The sequence below is a fragment of the Phaseolus vulgaris genome, chromosome 2 (assembly GCF_000499845.2).
Source record: "Phaseolus vulgaris cultivar G19833 chromosome 2, P. vulgaris v2.0, whole genome shotgun sequence".
Lineage (NCBI taxonomy): Eukaryota > Viridiplantae > Streptophyta > Magnoliopsida > Fabales > Fabaceae > Phaseolus > Phaseolus vulgaris.
Window position 1 is genome coordinate 22,641,429 of NC_023758.2, and position 18,646 is coordinate 22,660,074.

The following is an 18,646-nucleotide window of genomic DNA, read 5'->3' on the forward strand; positions in this document are numbered from 1 at the left end:
TATTAAAAAATAATATTTTTAAAATATAAAAACTTATGGAGGTGACACAAGATGGTATGCCTTTAATTTTCATTTGGTTTTATGTGCATTTTTTTATTGTTGAATTTCTTACTGCATCAAATTGGCTAGCTGAAAATCTATGTTGTATGGTTTTTCCATTCTTAATTGAGTATTTATTTATTTATTTTTACTATAAGAAAATTATTAAAAAAAACTAATTTTAGAGACTAAAAATAATTAGTTATTAGTATATTGACTAAATTAAAAACTATTTTAGATACTAAAAAGTTATTGGTATCTAAACTAGTTTTTAAATTTATAAACTAATTTCTAAATTGATATCTAATTTTAGAATCTAAAGTAGTTGGTAGCTAAAATCTTAGTAGCTAATTATATATCAATTTAGAAACTAATTTATAAATTTATACACTACTTTATACACCAATAATTTTTTAGTCTTTAAAATAATTTCTAATTTAGTCAATGTACTAACTAATTATTTATTTTTTTTCTCTGAAATTGGTTTCTATCTAATAATTTTGTAGTATTATTTGATTTAAGTCATATATGTTCATTCATTCTTTTGAGTTCTTAGTTTTCTTGACTTCTAATTATGAGACATAACATAGTTTTCTTATATAAATAGTTAAAGGATCTTAATTGTTTTAATTGAGTTTTGATATTACAAAATTTGTAGCCAATTATAACATTTATGTTTTGAGAATTCCTTTAAATTTGAATTTAAGTCTTGAGAAATTAAAAACATAAATAACAAAATTAATATTGTGTATGTTTACTATTTATTTTGAGACTTAAATATATTTTTAATTGAGTTCTTTATCGAATGTTGAAGTTAGTTTCATTATTGTGAGTAGTTTTATTTATTTCTTATAACATAATTTTCTTTTAAAATTGTTTATTATAACTTTTTATTAGTAATTCTTAATATATTGTTTGAATTATTTTTATCTTTTAAATTATTTCTCTTTGTCACATTCTTCTTATGTCATATTTTACTTCTTTTGACTTATTTTTTGATTTTGTACATTTTAGTTTGTCTTTAAATTTTCCTAGTTTTGTCTTAGTTTTCTATTTTTTTACCACCTACCTTAAATTTGTTACATCTTTTACTTTGAATGTAAAATTTATGATGGATTGCTTAAAAGTTCTTCTTAAAAACTAAAGGGGAATTTCAATGAGAATATTCACTACTTCTAGAGTGATATGAACAGTAAGGTTCATGTCACTACAAGACAATGATTAAATATAAACTAATTTTAGAGATCAAAATAATTAGTTACTATTTGACTAAATTAGAAACCATTTTATAAACTAAAAGAATTTTTGGTATCTAAAGTAGTTTCTATTATTAATAAAAATTTATAAAATAGTTTTTAAATTGGTATCTAACCCTTTGTTGTCAAGGTTTTATCTATTTACTACTTTATATTCTAGATTAGTCTCTATCAGTCTTTTAGAGACCAATTTAGAATTTAAAATATTAGTAACTAAAAACTTGATAGCTAAGGGTTAGATATCAATTTAGAAACTAGTTTATAAATTTTTATTAATAATAGAAACCATTTTAGATACCAATAATTTTTTAGTCTCTAAATTAATATCTAATTTATTTAATATAATGACTAATTATTTTTGGTCTCTAAATTTTGTTGCTATTTAATAATTTTTTTGTATTGTATATTTTTTTTTAATTGTGCTCATTATTTGTTTGTGTATATATTTTTTAATTTTGTCCAAGTTGGATGACACTTGGAGAGAAAAAGTCAAATTCCCACGTTTGGAGATAAATTTGATCTTGAATTATAGGTGGAAAAGAATAATGGAAAAACTTGGTGTCCATTCGTTAATTGTGGTGATATTCATATTATTAAGTTGTGTTTTTCCTAATTTGTAGGATATGCTGAAAATTGATGGAAACAAAAACAATATGATAACAATATGATGTTGAAATCAGTAGGAAATTAAGGATATTGAAATGAGATGATTTGAAGACTTGCACGAGAAGAAATTTTGTATAGCTTTTTTATATGTGAAATAAAAGGCTTAAGGAAAAAAACGAGAGAACTTATTAGAAAAAAAAAAGGAGAAAATAAAGATGAAAAGAAAGTTAATAAAAAGCATAAAGAGAAAAGAGAAGGATAAAAAAAAAAAAGGAAAGAAAGAGAAGGATCATAGAGAAAAGATAATGAAAAAAAAAGAAATATTAGAAAAGGTAAGAGAGAGATACTCATAATACCCTCAACAAACTTGAAACAAATCTTTAAAAGAAGGATGACAAAACTTTAAACTCTTCTTCTCATTTAAATAATGAATCTTTTTTTTTAAAAATTTACTAACTTGACTCCTTTTCCTTTTTTGCTTAGGAAATGGTTACATATTAAGGAGTAATGAAAATAAGTGGAAGAAGGAAAATGAGATAAAAGAAGTAAAATTCACAATAAATACATATGTTTTTAGTGATATGTCTATGTGTTTTTCATTTAATAAAAGTTGTATGAACATTCATAGATACTTCTTTTTTGTTTGCAAAGGATTTTTTTTTTTTGCTCGTGTATAAATAATTTATTTTGAAATTGTTTGATGTATTTTTCAGGTTGGTCTTTGATCCTAGAGGAAGATCACCAAGCATCATGATAATAAGATATTTATCTCTCTCGAGATTCAAATTTTATCTTAGATAGATTTTTGTTTTGAATTATTTTAATACTTATGTTTGTATACAAATTTAAAGTCTAATTTTATGGAGTACCTAATAACCACCTAATCAAACTGAAATCATACAACAAAAAACACAACAAGAGTATAAGGAAAGGGAAAAAACATATACTAAAACTTAAAGGATAGGATCAAGGATCTTTCCCTCCATTTTGCCTTTCTGGAAAAGAAGTGAACCACCACCATTACCATGATTCATGTAACCTCTAACCCAAAACCTTAAGGTCAGTGATTTGTATGTCTCCTTCCTTATAGACGAAGATCAAGCTTTAATGAAGAGTTTGTAGAGTTTTTTTTTTTCTTCTTAGCCTTGTAAAAATTGTATAGAGTACTTAGTTAGTTTTGAGCCTTGTATTTTAGGCCAAAGTAGAGAAATATGTAAATAGAAAACAAAGTAAATTGTAAAATAGTATAAGAGGGGTGCAAATAGAAATGTAGGTAAGGAATGCATGAGGCTCCACATGTCTTCTCCTAAATGGAGAAGATTTGCACCAATAAGGTGGTGACACTTGTCACACTCTCATTTGAGAGTTTTTGAGAGACTTTCTCCTATAAATAGGAGTCTCTTATACATGCATTTTTTTAACTTGGAATTAGTAATGAAATGTTGCCTATTTTTTGGCCATTCTACTTGTTCTTAAGTTCTCCCTACGTTAGTCTCCTTCAAGACATAGCCTAGACTCTTTCCTAGTGAGTTGGCCTCACCTCTCACTCTCACAAATTCATAACTCCACTTCAATCCATGGAAACCCCTCTTGAGTTTCTTTAATGTTTCTGCTTCACAAATCTCCTTCATCATCCATCCAAAGAAGAAATTACAAAGATCACTAAGAGAAGAATATAGTTTTTCCATCATTTGGTATCAGAGCTTAAAATACAAGGCCCAAAACTTCCTAACTACTCTATACAACTTTTACAAGGCTAAGAAGAAGAAAAAGACTCTACAAACTCTTCATTAAAGTTTGATCTCTATCTATCTTCTTGGCCGAAAGTTTTGAGACTGGACGGTTGCCATCATCCCCTCCCTCTTGAAAAGGATCTGTCCTCAGATCTGAATGATGTTCAATTACAACAACCTCTGTTTATTTGATGTTTTTCTCCTGGATCAAATGTCAATCTACAATAAACATCAAACAAACATGAGATAAATTTCTTTTTTAAAATAAAATTAAAACAAAAGAAAACTGAACAAAAATAAGGCCCTTTATTTTTATAAAAGTTTTGAAAGAAAAAAACAGGACCCTTTTTGTTTATTGCCCAAGCTAGGCAACAACATCACAAAGTATTGTTTTTTATATTTTTGTGAAGAAGAATGAACATTATATAATTTGAAAGAAGAATTCAAAGTATTGCAATCCCCCTTTAAGGATTCTTTCTCAGCAATGCTTGTAGGTGGTGTCATAAAAGACTCTCCTTTGTTGGTTTCCTCTTCTTCCTTTTCAATCAAACATTCTTTTGTATTTTCTGTGGAGGAAACATTTATATCTATAACTAGTTTAGCTCCAAACATAGATTTTTCTTCAAGGACATCCTCACAAGGATTTTCTAGAGAAGATAAGATGTTATTGATATCTAATTCAACTCCAGAAAAAGAGTTTTTTGTACTTTCCTTTTCTATCATCACTTTTTCTCTCTTTTCTTTCTCTTCTCTATCTTTCCTTTCGTTCTCCTTTCTTTCTCTTTTCTCCTTCTCTTCTTTCTTTCTGACAAGAGTTTGAAAATTTTCTTTAATCTCTTTTTCTCTTCTAGCATATTTTTTTCTCCGTATATAAAGTTTCTTCCTTTTTCTACAAGCTCTTTCATTTCTTCTCCAAGCTTCTTCTTTTCCATATACGAAGGTAGAAATTTTTTTCTTCGCATACACATCTTCAATTAATCCCAATTCAGTACTTCTGATTTTCTCCCAATTCTAACAGCAATTTCCCTTTTTGTCCACCAAGACCTAGCATATTCTTGAAAACTTAGGGTAGCCATGGAAAATCTACTAAATTCATCCAATTGGTGTTTTTCAAAGATTTGATCAAACTTTGTCTCTCATTCTAAATATACTTCAACATTTTTATTTCCATCAAAGTAAGGAATGTATACTTCAGGCTCTGTAGAATAATATAAACTTCTAGGCTCAAAACACATCCCTTCCTTTTTTTGATAATGAGGATTATAAATCTTTCTTCTATGACTATGCTCCTCATCTCTATGACTATTGCCTTTTTGGCCCAATTTTTCATATTTATACCCTATCTTCCTCTCTTTTTCCAGGTCTTTTGGATGTTTTATGCTTTGTTTTTCTTCAACTTTTCTCTCATCTTTTTGCCTTAAAATTCTAAGTTCCTTCTCAAGAATGGCAAGACGAATATCTCTCTCAAACTTTTCCTTTTCTTTTTGAATAACCTCTTGTTGCCTCCACAGTTGAAGTGAATTAAGTTCTTGAGAAATATTTTTCAATTGTTTTGATGAAGAACTTGAATCACTTCTATTATGATGAGAAGTATACATAGACATATTAAGCTTTGTATTTAAAGGATTTTTCACAAGAAGGAAAGTGAGTTTAGCACACAAGGTAAATTTCCAAGAAAGAGAGGTGGATCACAATGGACACTCTTAAGTACCAAGTCTTTCCTAGCCAGAACTTATCCCAATGCACTTCACAAATCTCCTTCCAATGAAATATTCTTCAACACAAACAAAGAGTTTTCTAAAGAAAGAAACTAAAAGAGAGTTTTAAAAACTAAGAATTTAAATTGCAACAAAAATTTAAACTAGAAGACTCCTAATGGTGAGGCTTGTTGACACTTATGAACCGTCAAGACACACTCATCATCTAAAGCGTGTATCTAATAAGAAAATTAAAGAAAACTTGTAGGATATGGAAGAAAACCAAAGGCTCTTCCAAGACACCTAAAGTAAAGATAATGGCAAAATTACAAAAATTGAAATTACAGAATTTTTTTAAAAAATCTTCAAAGTTCTCTTCTCTTCTCTCACAAGTGTTTCTCTCCAAGCCTCTACTTGTTTGTCCTCTAAAGGTGATTACTCCTTGCAAAGTCCTTTGCCTTCTCTTAGGATGTTACCTAGAAGTTAGCTCAATTCTCACAAAGAACAAATCCAAGATATATTCCACTTCAAGAGGTCAATAATAAAAACAATAAAAACAATAAAAACTCAATTTGAAAAGTGAAACTCAAAGGAGATTAGAGATGACAAACACAAAGATTATCAATAAAATCAAGACAAACAAGAAATTAAAGGTTTTCAGGAAAGTAGGCACTCAAAAGAAAACAACTAAAGATAGGCACTTAAATGAATTACAAAATTAAAACAAAGAATGACCAATTTTCTTAATAGAGCATGGAACCCAAAATATGTTGGACCTATGTAGCTTTGCCTAATTAAAAGCTTCTATTCCTGCTCTTCGCACCTCCAAAATTAATGCACCAAAATTCTTACCAAATTACAACTTCACATCCTGAATGTTCCAGCCAAAGCATTACTTTTCTTCACGTGATTGCTTCACTGGACCGAACTTTTAATTGCATCAAATTTTTTCTGTACCAAAAACAACAATTTGCACAGTACTACAAGGTTGAACCAATCTCCAAGTGACAATGTTGTACATATTGTTGCTCCAATCTATTTACCTCAATTTACCAATTTCACTAACCAATCACCGAGCTATTGTTCAATCAACTTCTTCACGTTTTTTTTAAATACTAATTTCTCAATTTGCAAACACAAATTAATTATAGCATTTTCATTGAATTTGCACCACTAGAATTTACTCTTTTACTGATATTCAGTTGCACCGTCAAATTGACTAAGTGCAATACAACTTCAATTGCTAACTCAGAAAATTTTGAAAACCCAAATTTTACTTCCACTAAAAACAACACTTCAATTTTTTAATTCAATATCAGTTCCACCAACAAATACAGTTTTAAAAAGAAACACAATTGTACCAAAACAGCTAACCAACCACCAATTCAAAAGAAAATCAAGTTACAATTGCACATGTTTATTTTTCTTAATCAACTAGCAAAGTCTAATTCCTGGAAAATGTGCTAGGAATTTAATCAAATAACTCCAATGCATAAAAATATGTTGCTAAAACATTGTACCAGCTGTTGGTTTTTAATACAAATCCAAATTATGCATTAACTTGCTAACGAATTCCCCCAATCCAATGATAATCTTCAATTTCCAATCAAATTTCAGCAATGTAAAACAATTACACAAACCAGTGTTCAATCAAAATCTGCACCGCCAATTCAAACAGTTCCTTCCACCAAGAACAACAAAGATCAAATGAAATTTAGAGGCACAGTTTCAATTAGAAACTACAACAACAAAACTAGAAAACACAAATAAGCTTGATTCCAAATGAATTGAGCCAAAACAATTTATCAAACATTTTCTCTGCAGTTTAACCACAATACAAACTACTTCATACTCCACCACTAATCAATTACTAACATTGCCAGCTTCAAATAAAAATTGTTTCACACCAAAAAACTTCAAATCACAAATTCAAGATGATGATAAATCAGCTATCACACACATATATGTATTTTCAAGAATCTCAAAAAGAAATTAGAAAAACTCAACCTATTCAGAGAATGTGCCAAATCAAAGAACGAAACACAAATCTAGTTTTCTGACGAGGAAGTTAATCGCATTGTTTTTCCAACAATCCTGTACAGAACCAATTCCAATCATAGATTTCCAAAATCTCTAAAAAAGAAATGAAGAACAAGATGAAGAATGCAGAAACTGACTGTTTCACCAAGTTAGGTCGCTAAACAAATGCAAACTCCGTTCACTACTTTAGGTCACCAGAAACTCATGAAACATGAAATGCACCATTTAATAATTCTCTATTTCAATTTGCACCGATTCAAGCACTCGAAATCACACAAACAAAATTTGTACTGAATCAATGAAATTGTAACAGAAAACAGTGCGCCAAAACCTCAAGCACGAAAATGAACGTGACTGAAAATGCACCAGAGTTTCTTGAAATTTGAAAAACTTATATGGATTACTGCTCACACCACTGGATTTGCTTTCTAAACCACAAACAATTTTGGAAACTTTTTGAGAATTTTCGAAAATGAATTTTGGAGAAGATGATAATGGGAACCTAACTTTAAAGAAAATTGATAATGATCTAATAGAAATTTAAGAACTCAAAATGAAAATCAAAAGCACTCAAGAGCTCTAATCTATGAAGAAATTTTGAAAAGAAAAAAAACTTTCAAAAAGGTAACCAATGGAGTTTATGACAAATTTGGACTAAACATGACTCTATACAAAACATTTATGATTATAAAATCAAATGACTCAAATATAAGAAAATTTCACCGAACAAATTTGAAGGAAACTAAAAAAATTCAAAAGTACACATGAACATGAACACAATAACACCTAAAAGAACATACATGAAGGTTCAAGTAAGAACAATTAATTTGAATCGAACAAAAAGACAAAAAACACAAAATCAATTGGTAGAAATATTCAAGACATGAAAAACAAAATATGAAAACGTGGAATTATGAAAAAAATAGAAGATCTTACAACCATAGCTCTGATACCAAATGATGGAAAAACGATATTCTTCTATTATTGATCTTTGTAATTTCTTCTTTGGATGGATGATGAAGGAGATCTGAGAAATGGAAGCATTAAAGAAACTAAAGAGGAGTTTCCATGGATTGAAGTGGAGTTAGGAATTTGTGAGTGAGAGGTAAGGCCAACTCACTAGGAAAGAGTCTAAGTTAAGTCTTGAAGGAGACTAACCTAAGAAGAACTTAAGAACAAGTAAAATGGCCAAAAATAGGCAACATTTCATTACTAATTCCCAGTTAAAAAATACATGTATAAGAGACTCCTATTTATAGGAGAAAGTCTCTCAAAAACTCTCAAATGAGAGTGTGACAAGTGTCACCACTTGGTGCAAATCCTCTCCATTTAGGAGAAGACACGTGGAGCCTCATGCCTTCCTTGCCTACATTTCTATTTGCAGCCCTCTTTTACTATTTTACACTTTACTTTGTTTTCTATTTACATCTTTCTCTACTTTGGCCCAAAATACAAGACCCAAAACTTCCTAACTACTCTATACAATTTTTACAAGGCTAAGAAGAAGAAAAAGACTCTACAAACTCTTCATTAAAGCCCAATCTTCGTCTATCTTCTTGGCTGAAAGTTTCGTGGTTGGACGGTTTCCATCACCCCTACATATCCTCCAAACTACTACAATCCACTTACTAATTTTTATTTCTTCTTGAATATTTTAGGTCAAGCATAATAAAAAGACTTAGGTGAACCCTAAGTTGATTATGAGAGACTGATGACACTCTTATTTAGATGGTAGATAAAAAAATATGTCAAATAAAGGAAGAGGTATCACTATGAGTAGGGGAAGAAGTGGACATAGAGGTAACATACCCCCTACCCCTACTACACATTCCAGTTATGAATTGACATCTGATTGCATAAACCTTTGCACATACTCATTTGAATAAACTCTTATATGAACCTACCATGCTGACTTCAAATTATGATTCTTTTTTTATAATTTTGTTGTCTAGCTCCTACTTAGAGCCTACATACAAGACAACACTCACATCATACATTAGTTAACCCATATGCCAACATACTAAAACTCTTCTACTAATATCATATCATTATTATCCAAACAATTTGACAATATTTTAACTATTAAATCACTGATTATATTTATTTTAGACTTGTAGGGCTTATTTATCTTATCTTATTTTACAAGTTTAATTATTTTATTCAACCATACATTGTTCCAAGTGACACAACCTTATGCATTTGTTTAAGTACCAATCTACGTTTCAAGCGATCAGACTTGTGTCTCACTTAAACAAGCATAAATTCATGTTAAATCAGATGTCAATTCTCTTGCTTATGACATTGATCACACTATTTAGACAAAACTTTGTATATTTTTCCTACAATGCCTTATGTCTCCTTCAAGCAATCTAAGCTTGTTTATTCTGTAGTTATTCAATAGTTATTTAAGATAATTATATATTAGCTTTAACAACCAAAATAATCTTATGAAAAATCTTTCCATCTAACAAATTACTATATATATAATTTTATATCTATTTATGTTAAAAAAATATATAAATTTGTAATAGTATTTTTGGTGACGATATAGTGATATTTTCCATTGTAAAAATTATAACACGAGGGACTGCCATTGATATACTGGAGGAAGGAGGGGATGACATCAAGTCCGCCTTACCTTTATGGGCTGGGCCACACACATGCTACAATGGCAATTACAATGGAAAGCAAGATTGTAAGGTGGAGCAAATCCGAAAAGATTGTTATTTTAACAATTTATAAGATCAGATAAGTCTTATGATGTGAATTCTCGATTTCAACATTGAAATTTTTTTATATTTAGAAAAAAAATAGGAACCTTCTCATCATTTACATTTTTTTTGAATTAAAAAAAATACTAAAATGTTTGTATAAATCTAAAAAAAAAATTACCAATCAAATATAAAGGAGCAATATTAACAAATTTGATATTGCTCCTTTATTTTCAAACAAAAACAAGATCAAAATTTTATCATTTATTCTATAATATAATTTTTATAACTCTTTCTATTTGATTGTTTAATCTTTTTTTAGTTAATAAGGTTTAGTTAAAAAGTTAAAGAATCCAATATAAAATATAAAATATAAAATAGAAACGTCCATGATCTAATGGATAGGACATAAGTCTTCTAAACCTTAGGTATAGGTTTAAATCTCCTTCGTGTATTTTTAAAAAGGAATCCTTTTTTCTTCGAATATTAACAGTTAATATCCTTTTGAAACAATATCTTTTTCTTCATTGGAATTGATGGTGAATTCTTTCGATTTCTTATTCTATTTTTTTTTTATCAGCAAAGAATAGAATTAAATTAAAAGGGACATTTGAGGGATGTCCCAATCCTTATACAAAAACCATTCACCATTTGTAGCTATAATCATATCTAGATCAAGGCAACCAAACCATAAAAAATATGACAACACTAAGAGAAGGCTACCAATACAGCTACAAAAGTGCCTCTAAATAATGCAGTAAAAACATGGCAGCTAGTCCCAACATCCTGTACCACTGGATCTACATCAAACATGCAATTCCCTGACTTTTTTCCCTCTACTGCAGCCCCAGATACCTCCTACCCATCCCTTGGCCCATCTTGTTGGTATTTCAATGCGTACAAGCCCCCAAACTGTCTACAACCGGGTTCTCTACACTACATAAAACTAGCATCCAGCGACACCCAGTTCAAACTTCACTTCAATATTACCCACCTTTTCCACTTACCAACATGACCTTCCATGTACACCACTGGAGGCTTAAGTTATAACAGCAACCTCAACACAAGATCTAAGCCTGCATTTCGGTTTTACCTTCTTACTTGGACATCAGCAGATATGCTCCTTCCAAGAGAACCAATCACTTCAGTTGCTTGTCAAAAAACTTCAAAACCGAATAGATCCTCCCTGTTCTATCATAAATGGTAACATCTCCAACCAGCCCCTCAACAGAAAATTGTTATCCCGTGGTCGAAAAAAGAGCCTAGTCGTGACTCATGCATTTGTAATATTCAAGAGAGGAGACCCTTGGCACATCATATACGTAGACTTTCAGTTGGCTTGTAAACTTGTAAAATACTTCCCCATACCCCAGCTTCCGCTTCGTACTCCTTTCAACACTTCCTACCACTTTCCTCACCACTTCCTCCCTTAATTTCATCTGCTTTGCTGTAAAATCGTTCTGCTTCAAAACTGAATACAGCCACAAGCTGTGTGAATATCAGTATTCACGTTAACTACTCCAAGTACTATTCTCCTGCTCTGTTTTACTTCTGCAGTAGATACCCAACCACACCACTACAGAATACTTTGCTCCTCCATTATGACCATTAATCATTCCTCCAGAGACTCCTTGGCTTCGACTCTAGCATCATTAAAGACCTCCCTTTTCATAGTACACTTTGTAAGCATTGGCTTGGGTTCAAGTGCCAATCCGAAAAAGCATACGAAAAGGAGCACATCCTATGTTTCAACCAAAACCAAGTATGGACTTGAGCCATTTGGAAAATCTCTTCGGCGTCAGGTACCCCTTGCTTAAAGATAACATTGTTCCTATTCTCCCAGATACATCGAACTATTGTCACCCACATCCCTTTCCACACTTGGTTCTGCTTAATGGACATATGAACTAGATAGAAGTTCTCAAAGTTACACCTTAAATCCTTATGTTGAACAAACAGAACACCTATCCACCTGAAGCATAATGACCAGACTCGTTGTGCAAAAGAACACTCCCAAAACAAGTGCTGAGAAGTTTCTTCCGATTCTCTACAGAGCACACAAATAGAAGAGTTTACTGCCACCCCTCTCCTAAACAGGTTAACAAAAGTTGGGATTCTATCAAGTAAGATTCTCCACGCAGTTATTAGGGCTTTAGGCATTGCTCTAGCCTGCCAAAGAGAACAAAAAATACCATCCTGTACTTCATTGTTTTGGTTAACCAAACGTGCGTAGGCTGACTTCACAGAGAAGTTCCCTGTGGTATCCCCTCCCCATACAATAGAATCCTTGGATTCCTTGTTCATAATGCTTCTATTAATGTGCATAAGCAGCTCTTCCTCCAAAGCAGATTCCCATTCAAACCTAGCCCTGCTCCAATTTAGCCGCCACTGCCATCCATAACCTTCCCATGTACCTACCTCTCCCACCTTCATACCTTGATCCATAGAAAGAGAAAAAAAAGTCTAGGGTACAAAGATTTAAGATTATTGTTAGTAACCCACGCATCTTCCCAGAATCTTACATTGCCTCCATCACCAACTTTCCACACAATAGACTTTTGGAACCATTCATCATCTTCACCCTCCCCACAAGCTTTAGAAAGATCTCTCCACCACCAAGACTGTCATTTCAAGCGTGTATGACTTCTCCCTATTTCTAAACCATACTTAGAAACAGGAATGTCTTTCCACTTCCCTCTTTCATCATTCATCAATCGCCATTTCCATTTCGCCAGCAAAGCATTATTAAAGATTTTGACATCTTTAATCCCTAGCCCTCCTTCCTCAAGGGGTTTACACACATCTTCCCATCTTACCCAAGCTATAGACCTGTTATCTCTACACCAAGCCCAAAGGAACTTCCTCTGTATACTGATTATTCTGTTACAAACTGATATCGGTGCTTTAATGAAGGACAAGTAGAAGAGAGGTATAGCGGTAAACACCGATTTAAGTAAGCATACTCTTCCAGCCATAGATAAAAATCTCCCCTTCCAGGTACTAAGTCTAACACTGATTTTGTTTATAACTGGTTCCCAAAACTGTTTCTTCCTTGGGTTGCCTCCTACTTCTAATCCCAAGTATTTAAAAGGGATTGACATGGTCTTGCAATTCAGAGTCTTTGCATAGGTGTTAAGGGAGAAGCTATCAACACCAATGTCTGCCAACTTTGATTTGTGGAAATTGATTTTTAACCCTGATGCAAGTTCATAACACCTTAGAATCGCCTTTATTGTGAAGATATTAGAGAATGAATCTTCGCACAAAAACATAGTGTCATCAGCAAATTGTAGCAAGCAACACACGATTTCATTCCTCCCTACCTTCACCCCTCTGAGCAGATTCATATTTGACGCTTGTCTCACTAACCCGGTCAAGCCTTCAGCTACCACTAGGAAGAGAAATGGAGCTAAAAGATCTCCCTGTCTTAACCCCCTAGAAGGTTTAAATTCCTCCGTAGGGCTACCATTAACCAAAACAGACACAGACGACAACTCCAAGCATCCTCTGACCCATGCAATCCATTTAGAGTGGAATCCCAGCCTTTGTAACATATCAAAGAGGAATTTCCACCTAACCGAGTCGTACGCCTTTTCATAGTCCACCTTTAAACAAATCCCACTCCTTTGTTTTCTAGTTATCTCCTCAACCACCTCATTTGCCATAAGGACACTATCTAACATTCCACGATCCTTCAAAAAAGATGACTGACTCTCATCAATGACCAGAGATAGGACATCCTTCATACGAAACGATAACACCTTAGTAATGATCTTATAGATGGATCCTACAAGTGAGATCGGTTTGAATTGGTCAAGCGTAGTAGGATCCCTGACTTTAGGTACCAGTGCGATAAAGGAGGCGTTACACCCCTTCGGAATGCACCCCGTTTCCTGAAAAAAGTGCATCGCTTCCACAATGTCAGACTTAAAAAATTCCCAACTGTTCTTGATGAAATTGAAATTGAACCCATCCGGGCCCGGGCTCTTCGACCCTTCACATTGCCAGACAGCTTCTTTCACCTCTTCCTCAGTGATGCTTGATACCATTCTTAAACTAACCTCCACTGGAAGGGTTTTGAACTCCATAGAACCCATATTAACTCCAACATCATGTGTAGCCAAGAATCTTTGATTAAAAGTATTCTTTGCTTCCCTTTGAATAACTTCCGGCTCTTCACACCATTGGTGATCAATCTTTACACCTTTGACCTCATTTTTAAGTCTTCTCGACCTTATTGCATTATGGAAGAATTTAGAATTTGTATCCCCCAACTTAAACCAGTTTGCTCTAGATTTTTGTCTACAAAGAGATTCCACCTGCTTATCAATCAGCCTCAGATGGCTAAACAACTCCATTCTTCTCAACTTATCGTGCTCCTCAAGAGAATTGTTGTCATCATTAACATCGAGATCTTCAATCTGCCTCAAAATTTGCTTTTTCTTGGTCTCTAGACACCCGTACTCATTTTTGTTCCAATCTTTAAGGTCGACCTTTAGAAGCTTCAATTTTTCTTTGAGTCTATAAATACTATTCCCCTGCACATTATAAGAACACCATTTCTCCTTCACAAATTCCTTGAAGCCAGGCTCCATAAACCATGCATCAATGGTTTTGAAAGGTCTAGGCCCCCAATATTTTACCGAAGATTTCATTACTATAGCGCAGTGGTCTGAAACCACTCTCGGTTGAACATATTGCTTGCAAAACGACCAGATTTGAAGCCACTCTTCGGAGACAAGAAACCTGTCTAAACGGCTTTTAGCTGTACCATTTGTCTTGAACCAAGTGTATTTTTTGCCTACTACGGGCACGTCCACCAAGTAATTTCTTTCAATAAAATCATTAAAGCCACTAATTTCCTCTTTTTTTTTTACTAGAACCACCTCTAACACCTTTTCATTCCTCTTCTCTTCTAACAACATTAAAATCCCCACAAAAGCACCATGCCACACTTTGATGCACACTCTTAAAAGACGTCAAAGTTTCCCACAAAGCCACCTTATCACTCAAATTGCAAGCTGCATAAACATTTATTATAGCACACAAGCTATTAGATTTAAGATGCTGACCCAGAATTGCAATAAAGCCACTTCCTACCACATGTTTATCATACCGAAATGCATCTTTGTGCCACATAGACAAGATGCTTCCTGCCCCATTCACTCCTTCATTATGTATCCACCCAACATTACTATCTCCCCATAGCGAAAAACATCTATTGTCTGAAACAGTAGTTGCTTTAATCTCTTGCAAGCATAAGAATTTTGCACTCTCCTTAGCAATAAAGTGTTTTAAATAGCGAGCTTTAGTAACCCCTCCCAATCCTCTAATATTCAGATTGATAATAATCATAACACACCGGCACCCTCCTCAGATGATAGCATTACTTCATTATCTCTAACCTCCATACAATCCATTTCTCTGATCACCGCCTCCTCGTTACCTGAGCATTTCATCCCCAGATTTTTACTCGTGCCCCACAACCTATCAGATTCAGAATCATTTTGGTCGACCCTCATACGGTTATTACAATTGATAATATTGCTATCATTTTCGGCTTTAGAACAGTGACTTAACCTGGATAAGGGTCTGATCCCATTTTGAATGGTTCTTTGGCCTCCCTTGGATATCCGTCGTGGTTGTATAGAAGTCTCACCTAGTTCCCAAAGATCGCGTATCCTTTGGATTCCCTCTGGTGATTTGGGCCCTTCCTTCACACCTGCATCTTCCTCCCCAGTGCCTTCGGTCCTCCCTTCTATCATCAAATTGACCTCGATTCCCTCTCCACAAGGACTTTGAGTGTGATTAAGAAGCAGTCCCTTACCGTTGCATTCCAAGGGACTTCCATCATTGCCACACCGCTTCTCACAAGGAGTTTCTTCTATTTTTGACAACGTATACACTTTGCCCATCGCTTGTTGAGGTGACCCATATAAGCTTTCACTTGAACGATCCTCCATCTCTCCCCCAACGTCACCGGAGCATAAAGGTGAACCCTTCAAACTACCTATCTCTCCTAACATACCCTCTGAGCGACCCTCTGTTTTTCTATCCCCACCTCCCATATTGTTAGGTCCCAATAACAACGACTTTTTATTTTGGACTACCACACCAAAAAGATGGCCCACGTATGTCTCGGGCCAAGTTGCCTTTGCACACAATAATTGTGCCTCAGCTAAATTAGCCAAAGAATTTTGAATTATCATACAGGCTGCGTTGACCTGCTGTGTCACTGATAAAGCTGCCCCTACATCAGACCTTACCTTCTCACGCATTGCCTTATTTGAGTAAGAGGATTCATCTTTTTGCTGACACACCAAATCACTCTGACAACACTCCTCCACAAGTTTCTTTTTTGTCTCTAGCGACGCACTAACTTTGTCTTCTTCCTTGGTCACCTCCGATCGCCATAAACCACCGTCCTCGTCACCGTTCTCACCCCCTCATCACCAAATTTTGACGAGAAAAGCGTTTCCTCAACAAAGGAACCCATTGAAGAAAAGCTATCTAAGGAGTCACTGTGATTCATGGTGCAATTACACACGCCTACCCCTTTCATGGGTTCCTCTTCTACTAGAGAGATATTAAAGACTTGCCCATTAATCCGAAAGGCCTTTAACACCCTAACTTCACAGTATACCGGCTTATGAACCTGGAAACGGGCAAATTCAAGGTTCTCCCATGATAATGTAGCATCATCTATGGCTACCACAGTCGCTACTTCTCCCACCACCTTTGTAAGGCATTCCTTAATCCACAAAGGTATGGGTAGACCATAGCATCTGACCCACACCAATATGTGGTCTGCTATACATGCTTCATACCATGGTTCTACATCCTTGAACACACTTACAAACCAGTCTTTGTTTAGCTTAACAAAGTCTTCCATATGAACATCTTCCTTAGGTGTTACGAGTACCATGTTATCTCCCATAAATCTTGCTTTAACCATACTCATCCCTCCTTTGATAAGTTCTTCACATAATAAATCAAAATTCATGTCTTCGGACATCCATCCAACTGCACTGTTAGCCATCCAAGGAAGAACTTGTGACTTAGCTTCGAAGACAGGACCTTTCCATTTCTCTTGTGAGGTATTTCTAACAGCATCAGCATAAGAGTGACTCACGCTATGGCCCCTTTTGATACCCTTTCCTGTTTTTTCTCTCCATACCTCCTTACTCTTTGGCTTCACAGGTTCATGTTTACGATGTTTTTTGACCTCTCTAGGTCGCACAAACTCACCACCAAGTTGTGCAGATACCCCTCTTCTGTATTTAGGTATGTTCACGTATAACTTCATATTGCCAATGTAGATTTGATCCAGCTGCTTCTCCATACGAAACACATTTTCCACATCAAATAACCTCACGAAACCAAATCTTCTTCCCCATTTATTAGGACGCTTTGAGATGAACACTTCTTTCACCCTAGCCCATTTCTGGAAGATCTTTAGCATGTCATATTCCCCAAAGCCTCTTGGGAAGTTTGAAAAGAAGAACGTAGAGAAGTTATTCACCGAAGAAAAATTTCTATGCTCCTCGGGTTTCCATCGATGGCCTTCCCTCTCCTTCCTCCACCGGTTCTCCCTTGTCCTCCTCCAGTGCTCCTCCACCATAACAAAGGAATGATATTATTATTGTACCAGTTTGATTTCTTATTCTATATTTTATCAAACTCCGATTTAGTAGTTGCCTCACAACTACTTATTTATGTGGGCACTATAAATGTTTTAATAATATTTTTTGTGATGTTTATGAATGGTTCTGAATATGACCAAAATTTTGTGTTTGGACCGTATAGGAAATAGCAGATAGGATCAAATTAATAAAAAAAAAGTTTATGTTACAAGAAAGAGATAATCGGGAACTTCAAGCTATTAATTATATTCTTTATGGAAATGAAAAATCAATTTGGAGAATTTCTAATACAAGTATTCAACTAGGTTTGGACTTGTTTAGTCTTAAATTGGAATAAAGACAAAAAAGTTTCTTCTATCTATTTAAAACATTTGAATTTATTAAATTTATTTGAAAAAAAAAATTATTAATTTTTTTTTCTTATCATTTTCAAAATATCATATATAATTGGTCGTATAATCATGGTTATATAGATGTTTTTAATGAAATATCTTTCATTTCCAGTATAACAAGATTAGTGAAATTCAATTTTTTTTTATAAAAAAAATCATTAGATAAAAAATAAAATAATAGAAATATTTAATTTTTAATATTCTATCTCATGTAACTATTATAAAAAAAATCTAAATCAAATAACTAGTGTTAGTAATTGAAAGAAAAAAAAAGCGGGTACGTATTAAAAAGAAATGATAATAAAATAATAAGAATAAGAAAGTAAGATCAATTATCATAATTTTGAGTCGACATAATAAAAAACTTTACTTATCTCATTTATCTCATCATAAATAAATAAATAAAAATTTCACTATTTTAGAAATTAAAAATTGGGAGAGTTCGATATCTCCAAAAGTAATCAAGAAATAAATCTACTTTTTTGTATTTTTTTATATACAGATATTGATAAAAGTTGTCCTTTTAAAT

General features: G+C 33.4%; 2 protein-coding genes across 2 annotated transcripts; both read right to left on the reverse strand.

Annotated features, from left to right (window-relative positions):
- Positions 1 to 11,474: 11,474 nt before the first annotated feature.
- On the reverse strand, positions 11,475 to 12,527 carry LOC137809207 (uncharacterized). The gene is made up of 2 exons (XM_068610343.1): positions 11,889 to 12,527; positions 11,475 to 11,570 (listed from the first exon to the last, which is right to left on the reverse strand). Exons 1-2 carry the CDS (start codon positions 12,525 to 12,527, stop codon positions 11,475 to 11,477), a joined length of 735 nt encoding a protein of 244 aa, XP_068466444.1.
- Positions 12,528 to 16,479: 3,952 nt separating this feature from the next.
- LOC137809208 (uncharacterized) lies at positions 16,480 to 17,703 on the reverse strand. The gene has a single exon (XM_068610344.1). The coding sequence runs from the start codon at positions 17,701 to 17,703 to the stop codon at positions 16,480 to 16,482; it is 1,224 nt and encodes a 407-aa protein (XP_068466445.1).
- Positions 17,704 to 18,646: the final 943 nt, after the last annotated feature.

Excerpts from the sequence above, each read along its gene's own strand:
- LOC137809207 (XM_068610343.1), bottom strand. The coding sequence starts at position 12,527 with ATGGATCAAGGTATGAAGGTGGGAGAGGTAGGTACATGGGAAGGTTAT. Across the intron at positions 11,571-11,888 it reads ATGTTATCTTTAAGCAAGGG|CTTGTGGCTGTATTCAGTTT; the intron begins GTACCTGACGCC and ends ATATTCACACAG.
- LOC137809208 (XM_068610344.1), bottom strand. The coding sequence starts at position 17,703 with ATGGTGGAGGAGCACTGGAGGAGGACAAGGGAGAACCGGTGGAGGAAG.